Consider the following 10,856-nt stretch of genomic DNA (forward strand, 5'->3'; position numbering starts at 1 on the left):
AGAGCAGGCAAATTCAAGGAATGCGGTAACACAGAGTATCTGTTACCTGGAATTAAATAACCTTCAAATGTTTATTTAAAGAGCCGATCTGGGATTGGTACATCTATTTTTAAATGGTGATTTTGGATTAAATATAAATGTACCATCATGCAGTATGGTTTTGTTTTAGGAGTTTATTCTAATGGCCTATAATAAAGACATTTCATATATTATCAGTGAGAGGTGACGTGTCAACAGAGTCACGTTCCCATAATGCATCCCGCGGATACAGTACACGTCATTACAGCGCACCGGTCTGAAAGGGTTTTTGAAGGAAGACGTGGCTGTAATAATTGGTGATATCTCGAAATAACTAGTTCCACAATTCTTAGTCGTGTTAACACATTTTGATAAATCAACCATGATGACCAGAATAGCAGCGTTTCTTGCTCTTGTATGCCTGTGCACGGGTAAGTAATTTCAGAGAATTACTTAACGTCAAGGAAATGTAGCTCGCTAGTTAGCATCAGTAGCTAACTGATGAGAATTTGCTAGCGAGTTAACTATATCTTTACAAGTAATGTGTTCATGTTTTGCAATGTTTGATACCATAAATCTCTAATAAAGACGTTTTTGCTGTCTGTTTAGGTGAGAGCTGTTCAGACCCTGTGATTACACCCTCTGCCTACACCACTTCTGATGCCGTCATCTCCTCTGAGTCCGTATTCATCGTGGAGCTCAGCCTGGCCTGTGCCAATGGAGCCCAGGTACTGTAGTTATCAAACTACATATAGTTTATATATATATACATACATACATACATACATACATGTTTGTCTTCCTTCAACAGAGTGTGGCTCTGTATGCTGATGTCAATGGAAGACAGTTCCCTGTGACTAGAGGCCAGGATGTTGGCAAGTACCAGGTAATAAATACATGGCTCTGGTCATACACACACTGCTGTTTCCCAGGCTAAAACAAATATGCTCAATGGAGAATCTCAGTTGAAAATGCTTTATAGGCCAGGACTAGGCTTAATCGGTGTCCAGGAAACCGCCCCTATATGTCCAATACGCACTTATGAAGAGTAGCTTGTGTGTTTAGCTATATGACATGTTTTCTGTTTCTCAGGTGTCCTGGAGCATGCCCCACAAACAGGCCAGCTCTGGTACATACCAGGTCAAGTTCTTTGATGAGGAGTCCTACAGCTCTCTACGCAAGGTAGGCCCTATAGTGTCTCTTTCTCTCTCTCTCACACACACACACACACACACACACAAGTGCTGTCTGCATAAGGTAGGTGCATTCCAGGGATTCTGTTGGGAAACTTTTGGCGTTGGACAATGTGACCGGAAAGATTTTAATTTCCCAGATGTTTGAGAAATTTCCATATACATTGGGTGCTGTCCACCTACAGTGTTTAAAATCACATTTAGATTATTGTAATTCATCTTAACAGAATAGATATTAGCCTTGTAAAGTTAAAATATACCAACATGACAGGTTATATTGAAAAGCAAAACATTACCCGTTGTCTTCATCCCTGCTATAAATTAATTTTAAAAAATACAAACATTTAGCCTAGAAGAACACATCACCTACACAGTAATAAAACACAACTTCAAAATACATTTGTATAATATAACAACCTGTGGGGGGGGTTGGTCATGGCTAGAAGGGATCCAGCTTCTGTCAAGTGTCCCGAAGCCACTCCTGCGTTGTCTTGGCTGTGTGCTTAGAGTCGTTGTCCTTTTGGAAGGCGAACCTTTGCCCCAGTCTGAGGTCCTGAGTGCTCTGGAGCAGGTTTTCATCAAGGATCTCTTTCTACTTTGCGCTGTTAATCTTTCCCTCGATCCTGACTAGTCTCCCAGTCCCTGCCGCTGAAAAACATCCACACAGTATGATGCTGCCATCACCATGCTTCACCGTAGGGATGGTGCCAGGTTTCTTCCAGACGTGACGCTTGGTATTCAGGCCAAAGACTTCAATCTTGGTTTCATCAGACCAGAGCCCAGGCATGCAGGCATATGTTGATCTTACCTATGAGGAGGGGGGGGGGCGCGCGCATGTTGATCTTACCTATGAGGGGGGGGGGCGCATATGTTGATCTTACCTATGAGGAGGGGGGGGGGGCGGCGGCGCATATGTTGATCTTACCTATGGGGGGGGGGGGTTGATCTTACCTATGGGGGTGTGAAATAATACCCTGTCGGCGTGCACATGGGAAACAGGGATAATCAACACATTCTTCACCAATTTTGCCCCTCCCTTTATTAGGATCTCAAGTCTTTTGTGTAAGTAAAGATAGAAACATACCCAATATTATTTTCCAAGCAGCTTGAAGATTTATTAGCCTATGAATTATGTTTGCCTTGGAAGTTGGAGCATATCCACTGGTGTTTTAGATAAATCCATTGTGAAATGCTTGTTATTCATTTTTCTTTTTCTCACACGGACAATTTGGCCGGCAACACTTATTTATCTACGTTTTTCGTATTTTTTTTTATATAGGCTGAACGCTGTCATTTACAGGCTAACGGGAACCCTGGTGCATTCATGCTTGTCTGTTTGTGCCCCTGCCATTTGATTAAATAAATACTGTAGCTTTTAGCCATATGCAAATGTTTGTGTGTTTTTGTATTGTTTTTTTTATCCAGGCCCAGAGGAACAACGAGGATGTAGAATCCATCCAGCCCCTTTTCTCTGTCAATGTAGATCACAGGGTGAGTCTGTGAAGAGCATAACCAATGAATACCGATCACCACTTATGGATGTGTGTCCTACGCACAATACAATTTGAAAATTGGAAACTCCTAGTGTACTTCATTCTCATCTGAGATTCCTTCCTAACTGCGGCTTTGTCTTGTCTATTCTAGGGAGCGTGGAACGGCCCGTGGGTGCCTACTGAGGTTATGGCTGCTCTCATTGGCATCCTGGTGTATTACCTGGCTTTTAGCGCTAAGAGCACCATCCAGGCATAAAGGACTACACGTCCCACTGTTCTCTAAGAGCACCATCCAGGCATAAAGGACTACACGTCCCAAGGTTCTCTACAACTGGCTCTCTGAAAGATTTTTGAATGCTGGTGATTTTTCTAACAATCCAACCTGAGCATACCTTTGGCAGAACAACAATATGCCACCATCTATTTTGAGATACGGAACTAGAACAATTTGTTTTGCAATTATTTTATATTTTCAACGCAGGCTGATTATTTTCGATCAATTCCTAGAAGAATCCATTGTTTTGTCAACCAAAAATAAATGACGTACACCTCAATCGAACCCAATGTACCCCACTGAGTGCAGTCATTTCTGTTCAAAAGCAAACCTTTTGTTTTGAAAGTGAAAGGACTGTTTCTTTTGACCAATGCTGACTTCCTTCCACAGCCTCATGCTTATTGCTTATCTTCCAGTGGACTTAACCCCTGAAAGACAAGTATATCTGTCCATCAGTTCATGGTCTTTCTTGTAAAGGACTCATGTATTGTGTGATATCTGTACTGATACTAAACACTCTAAAAAAAAAAGCTGGTTCTGTACGTACAAGGGTCTGAGTAGAAGTGCTGATCTAGCATTCGGTTCCCTCGGTCTTATGATCTGAGCCCCTGTGAACTTTGTAGTGGCTGACTGATCTAAATGTAACTGTTGTTGCACTGGCTGGCTGATGAGTCCAAATATTTCAGGATTGGTGATTATTTGTTGCTCGGTGGTCAAATTAATAAATAAATGGTTTGATTTTTATCCTAGTGTGTCTTACTCCCAGTGTGTGTGTGTTTGTGAGGCATGTTCTACAGCACCCATAATGCAATACTGTCTTGCATTATGGGTACTGCAGTGCATCATGCTACATAGTCTGTGATGTGACATCTGCTGCTTCATACATTCATTACCATGGCTGGATTATAGACTGGGTATACAGGATGCCCCCCCCCCCCTCTAATTTCGCTGGAATGTTTGTCACTTGGAATGAGGCATTACAAAATATGTAAAATTAGGTAGTGAGCTTTAAAATGCCGACATTGTCTTAACAGTCAAGGGGTAGGGGGGTTGATTTGTGAAATTGGATGCCTGTTATACTGTATAGGTTTTCAGTTGAGACCTGTCATTTAGTGTAAGTGGGGCCGAGCCACCTGTTTTGAGCCCCACATTTTTAGCAACAAAATATTTAGGGGCTTGCCTGTTATTTTGGATTTAATACGTGTCACATGTCAGTTTGCAAACAATATTTATTTATCATTGAGTTAATAAAGCCGCATACAAACATGGTCTTTTTTGTTTTCTGGTGGGGCGTGTCGGCAAAAAAAATAGGAGCATTGCGCTGTGATTGGCTCAGTGTTCTGTCACTCATAGGGACACTACGTCATCTCCAAGTTTGTCATTAAGGGTTGACATCCAAATGTCAGCCCTTTGGGTCCTGCCATAGAGTTATATTACAAGTGCCCTTCCAATAAGGCTCAAGGTCATTGGCCAAACCGCTCAGCTCTGCCTCCAGGACCAGATTCATCCTAATAAATATCAGCCTGCTCTTGACTCACCACTATCTTTCCAATGTACTCACAACATCCTTTCTACTTGAACGGTGGAGATCAATTCTGAAAAAAACACCAGCTTAAAACCAGTTTTTCCCTAATGTATATGTCTTTATTAGCAACCGTATTAACTATTTTCTTTTCTCTCTCCTTTCACAATTGTTTGTGTGGTATTATGTGGTAAACATATCCGTAAATCCCTGCATCACATGACGCCTACTGCTGTAAACAGTGTCATGCATGACTTTAAAGAGACTGAGGCCTCTATCGAAACCCTGATTGTCCCCCAAGTGGACATATATATGGTGAACTACTTTTGACCAGAGCCCTAGGGGTCCTGGTCAGAAGTAGTGCACTATGTAGGGAATAGGGTGCCATGTAGTGCACCAACCTCTTAATGGAACCAGTGGTTATGTTCATCTTGTGGAGGAAGGCTCAGGGGGTAGGGATAACTGTCACACCGTGGTATGCCTTGATGGAGAGGAGAGAGAAAGCTCTACATTTCAAGACAGGAGGAAGGAGCCTGTTTTTAAATGGCTGCTCCAATCTCTCGCTCTCTTGTCAAATGCACTGAGTATACCAAACATTATGAACACCTTCTTAATATTGACTTGCTACCCCCTGTCCTTTTGCCCTCAGAACAGCCTCCATTTGTTGGGGCATGGACTCTACGAGATGTTGAAAGCGTTCCACAGGGATGTTGGCACGTGTAGACTCCTCCAATGCTTCCCACAGTTGTGTCAAGTGGGCTGGATATCCTTTGGGTGGTGGACCATTCTTGATACACGGAAACTGCAGTGTTGCAGTTCATGACACAAACAGGTGCGCTTGGCACCTACTACCATACCCTGTTCAAAAGGCACTTAAATATTTTGTCTTGCCCATTCACCTTCTGAATGGAACACACACAATGTCTCAAGGCTTACTAATTCTGCTTTAACCTGTCACCTCCCCTTCATCTAAACTGATTGAAGTGGATTTAACAAGTATTACAACCTGGCTCAATATTGTAACAAACAATGGGAAACCACACACTGAGTAATGGAATAGCAAAATGAATTTATTCCATAAATAAAGTAAACACTAATCAGATAAGGCATAAAGGTCAGTAAATTAGGTGTCAACTACCAAAGCCACAAAGAAACAATCAAAGGTATGCATGGAGAGAGGAATCTCTTGCAGAATGGGGAAACAGTGGCTTTATGCCACAGCTGAACTTTCACAGGTGTGCCCCATAGGCACTGATAACCCTCCCAGCTCCGCCCACCTCTCCTACTCCGCCCACCAATCTCCTGCAGGAAGTAAGCACAGCAAAACCCAGTAGAAAGAGCAGGGAGGGGCCGTGACGTCAATCATTTTTTATTTAACCTATATTTTAACAGGGAAGACATATCGAGACCTTGGTCTCTTTTCCAAATGCGCCCTGTACATAAATATACACATTATAAAAATATATGTATTTATTCACACACAAAAGCAGATTTACCTAGTTCGGTTTATGAAGTAGGGCCTTGTAAACAAAAAGGGAGTAATGAAGACATCTACGGGTCTTTAGCAAAGTCCACCGAACCTTTTGATACGAGATACAGTATCAAAACTGTCACCTGTAACAAAACGAAGGGCACTATGGTAAATGGCATCCAGAGGTTTAAGAGTAGTAGGTAATACAGTGTATATCGTGATACCTGAACTAAAGTACAGTCGTGGCCAAAAGTTTTGAGAATGACACAAATATACATTTTCACAAAGTCTGCTGCCTCAGTTTGTATGATGGAAATTTGCAAATACTCTAGAATGTTATGAAGAGTGATCAGATGAATTGCAATTAATTGCAAAGTCCCTCTTTGCCATGCAAATGAACTGAATCCCCCAAAAACATTTCCACTGCATTTCAGCCCTGCCACAAAAAGGACCAGCTGACATCATGTCAGTGATTCTCTCATTAACACAGGTGTAAGCGTTGACGAGGACAAGGCTGGAGATCACTCTGTCAGGCTGATTGAGTTCGAATAACAGACTGGGAGCTTCAAAAGGAGGGTGGTGCTTGAAATTAATTGTTCTTCCTCTGTCAACCATGATTACCTGCAAGGAAACACGTGCCATCATCATTGCTTTGCACAAAAAGGGCTTCACAGGCAAGGATATTGCTGCCAGTAAGATTGCACCTAAATCAACCACTTATCAGATCATCAAGAACTTCAAGGAGAGAGGTTCAATTGTTGTGAAGAAGGCTTCAGGGAGCCCAAGAAAGTCCAGCAACCGCCAGGACCGTCTCCTAAACTTGATTCAGCTGCGGGATCGGGGCACCACCAGTACAGAGCTTGCTCAGGAATGGCAACAGGCAGGTGTGAGTGCATCTGCACGCACAGTGAGGTGAAGACTTTTGGAGGATGGCCTGGTGTCAAGAAGGGCAGCAAAGAAGCCACTTCTCTCCAGGAAAAACATCAGGGACAGACTGATATTCTGCAAAAGGTACAGCGATTGGACTGCTGAGGACTGGGGTAAAGTCATTTTCTCGGATGAATCCCCTTTCCGATTGTTTGGGGCATCCGGAAAAAAGCCTAAGAACACAGCCATGAATAAAGAATGGTATCAACACATCCTTCGAGAGCAACTTCTCCCAACCATCCAGGAACAGTTTGATAAACGAACAATGCCTTTTCCAGCATGATGGAGCATCTTGCCATAAGGCAAAAGTGGCCCGGGGAACAAAACATAGATATTTTGGGTCCATGGCCAGGAAACTCCCCAGACCTTAATCCCATTGAGATCTTGTGGTCAATCCTCAAGAGGCGGGTGGACAAACAAAACCCCACAAATTCTGACAAACTCCAAGCATTGATTATGCAAGAATGGGTTACCATCAGTCAGTGACCCAGAAGTTAATTGACAGCATGCCAGGGCGGATTGCAGAGGTCTTGAAAAAAGAAGAGTCAACACTGCAAATATTGACTCTTTGCATCAACTTCATGTAATTGTCAATAAAAGCCTTTGATACTTATGAAATGCTTGTAATTATACTTCAGTATTCCATAGTAACATCTGACAAAATACCTAAAAACACTGAAGCAGCTAACTTTGTGGAAAGTAACATTTGTGTCATTCTCAAAAGTTTTGGCCACGACTGTAGATGGGTGTATTATTATTAAGTATATTATTCTCTTATCACTGATTTTCACAAAACATTACATCATGTCAATGTGAAAAGAACAATTCTACAAATGAAATAACTAAAATACACTGAGTTTACAAAACATTAGGAACACCTTCCTAATATTGAGTTTCATTCTACTAGGTGTTGAAAGCGTTCCAAAGGGATGCTGGGCCATGTTGACTCCAATGCTCCCCACAGTTGTGTCAAGTTGGCTGGATGTCCTTTGGGTGGTGGACCATTCTTGATACACACGGGAAACTGTTGAGCGTGAAAAACCCAGCAGCATTGCAGTGCTTGACACAAATCAGTGCTCCTGGTTTCATTAAACGTTTTTTTCCCCCATCACCAATTAGCAGTACTCTGAACTGGACAGTGTGTGGCAGCTGTGTGCTGTATGTCTGTTGTTCACACCATTATAATGAAACAGTGTTGCAACACACTCTCCAGCTGAAACACTATCACTTTATATCTATATATAGGTCCCTCTACGGGTTATCTAAGATTGTCACAGGAACCAATACATTTAAAGCTATATAATAGCAATACAATGCTAAACAAACATTTCACCCTAAGTTTTATCATTCAACTTTTGTGTGTTCTATGTTATTCCATTCAGTCTTTTCCTTCATTCATGACACATTGTGAATATTTCATATGCCTCTATGGCAACATCTGGCCTCTATACAGTAGCGTTGTCTGGCCTCTATACAGTAGCAGTGTCTGGACACTACAGTAGTCGTGTCTGGCCTCTCTACAGTAGCAGTGTCTGGACTATATACAGTAGCAGTGTCTGGACTCTATACAGTAGCAGTGTCTGGACTATATACAGTAGCAGTGTCTGGACTCTACAATAGTAGTGTCTGGACTCTAGAGTAGAACAGTCTGGACACTACAGTAGCAGTGTCTGGACTATATACAGTAGCAGTGTCTGGACTATATACAGTAGCAGTGTCTGGACTCTATACAGTAGCAGTGTCTGGACTCTATACAGTAGCAGTGTCTGGACTCTACAGTAGCAGTGTCTGGACACTACAGTAGTAGTGTCTGGACTATATACAGTAGCAGTGTCTGGACTCTACAGTAGCAGTGTCTGGCCTCTATGCAGTAGCAGTGTCTGGACTCTACAGTAGTAGTGTCTGGACTCTATACAGTAGCAGTGTCTGGACTCTACAGTAGCAGTGTCTGGACTCTACAGTAGCAGTGTCTGGACTATATACAGTAGCAGTGTCTGGACTCTATACAGTAGCAGTGTCTGGACTCTATACAGTAGCAGTGTCTGGACTCTACAGTAGCAGTGTCTGGACACTACAGTAGTAGTGTCTGGACTATATACAGTAGTAGTGTCTGGACTATATACAGTAGCAGTGTCTGGCCTCTATACAGTAGTAATGTCTGGACTCTACAATAGTAGTGTCTGGACTCTAGAGTAGCACAGTCTGGCCTCTATACAGTAGCAGTGTCTGGTCTCTATACAGTAGTAGTGTCTGGACTCTACAGTAGTAGTGTCTGGACTCTATACAGTAGCAGTGTCTGGACTCTACAGTAGCAGTGTCTGGACTCTATACAGTAGCAGTGTCTGGACTCTACAGTAGTAGTGTCTGGACTCTATACAGTAGCAGTGTCTGGACTCTACAGTAGCAGTGTCTGGACTCTACAGTAGCAGTGTCTGGACTCTATACAGTAGCAGTGTCTGGACTCTACAGTAGCAGTGTCTGGACTATATACAGTAGCAGTGTCTGGCCTCTATACAGTAGCAGTGTCTGGACTCTATACAGTAGCAGTGTCTGGACTCTACAGTAGCAGTGTCTGGCCTCTATGCAGTAGTAGTGTCTGGACTCTACAGTAGTAGTGTCTGGACTCTAGAGTAGAACAGTCTGGCCTCTATACAGTAGCAGTGTCTGGTCTCTATACAGTAGTAGTGTCTGGACTCTACAGTAGTAGTGTCTGGACTCTATACAGTAGCAGTGTCTGGACTCTACAGTAGCAGTGTCTGGACTCTATACAGTAGCAGTGTCTGGACTCTACAGTAGTAGTGTCTGGACTCTATACAGTAGCAGTGTCTGGACTCTACAGTAGCAGTGTCTGGACTCTACAGTAGCAGTGTCTGGACTCTATACAGTAGCAGTGTCTGGACTCTACAGTAGCAGTGTCTGGACTATATACAGTAGCAGTGTCTGGCCTCTATACAGTAGCAGTGTCTGGACTCTATACAGTAGCAGTGTCTGGACTCTACAGTAGCAGTGTCTGGCCTCTATGCAGTAGTAGTGTCTGGACTCTACAGTAGTAGTGTCTGGACTCTAGAGTAGAACAGTCTGGCCTCTATACAGTAGCAGTGTCTGGTCTCTATAAAGACCAGACTACTACTACAGTAGTAGTGCCTGGCCTCTACAGTAGTAGTGTCTGGCCTCTATACAGTAGCAGTGTCTGGACTCTACAGTAGCAGTGTCTGGAATCTATACAGTAGCAGTGTCTGGCCTCTATACAGTAGCAGTGTCTGGACTCTATACAGTAGCAGTGTCTGGACTCTACAGTAGCAGTGTCTGGCCTCTATACAGTAGTAGTGTCTGGACTCTACAGTAGTAGTGTCTGGACTCTAGAGTAGAACAGTCTGGCCTCTATACAGTAGCAGTGTCTGGACTCTATACAGTAGCAGTGTCTGGCCTCTATACAGTAGTAGTGTCTGGACTCTATACAGTAGCAGTGTCTGGACTCTACAGTAGCAGTGTCTGGACTCTATACAGTAGCAGTGTCTGGACTCTACAGTAGTAGTGTCTGGACTCTATACAGTAGCAGTGTCTGGACTCTACAGTAGCAGTGTCTGGACTCTACAGTAGCAGTGTCTGGACTCTATACAGTAGCAGTGTCTGGACTCTACAGTAGCAGTGTCTGGACTATATACAGTAGCAGTGTCTGGCCTCTATACAGTAGCAGTGTCTGGACTCTATACAGTAGCAGTGTCTGGACTCTACAGTAGCAGTGTCTGGCCTCTATGCAGTAGTAGTGTCTGGACTCTACAGTAGTAGTGTCTGGACTCTAGAGTAGAACAGTCTGGCCTCTATACAGTAGCAGTGTCTGGTCTCTATACAGTAGTAGTGTCTGGACTCTACAGTAGTAGTGTCTGGACTCTATACAGTAGCAGTGTCTGGACTCTACAGTAGCAGTGTCTGGACTCTATACAGTAGCAGTGTCTGG

The 10,856-nt window shown here is 43.2% G+C and overlaps 1 protein-coding gene across 1 annotated transcript; it reads left to right on the forward strand.

The window, feature by feature from the left end:
* Positions 1-297: 297 nt before the first annotated feature.
* On the forward strand, positions 298-3,722 carry LOC110532719 (translocon-associated protein subunit delta). The gene is made up of 6 exons (XM_021616823.3): positions 298-449; positions 628-746; positions 830-904; positions 1,111-1,200; positions 2,637-2,702; positions 2,856-3,722. Exons 1-6 carry the CDS (start codon positions 401-403, stop codon positions 2,958-2,960), a joined length of 504 nt encoding a protein of 167 aa, XP_021472498.1. The 5' UTR covers positions 298-400; the 3' UTR covers positions 2,961-3,722.
* Positions 3,723-10,856: the final 7,134 nt, after the last annotated feature.

This window comes from Oncorhynchus mykiss, chromosome 9 (genome assembly GCF_057628025.1).
Source record: "Oncorhynchus mykiss isolate SJ-2025 chromosome 9, ASM5762802v1, whole genome shotgun sequence".
Taxonomy (NCBI): domain Eukaryota; kingdom Metazoa; phylum Chordata; class Actinopteri; order Salmoniformes; family Salmonidae; genus Oncorhynchus; species Oncorhynchus mykiss.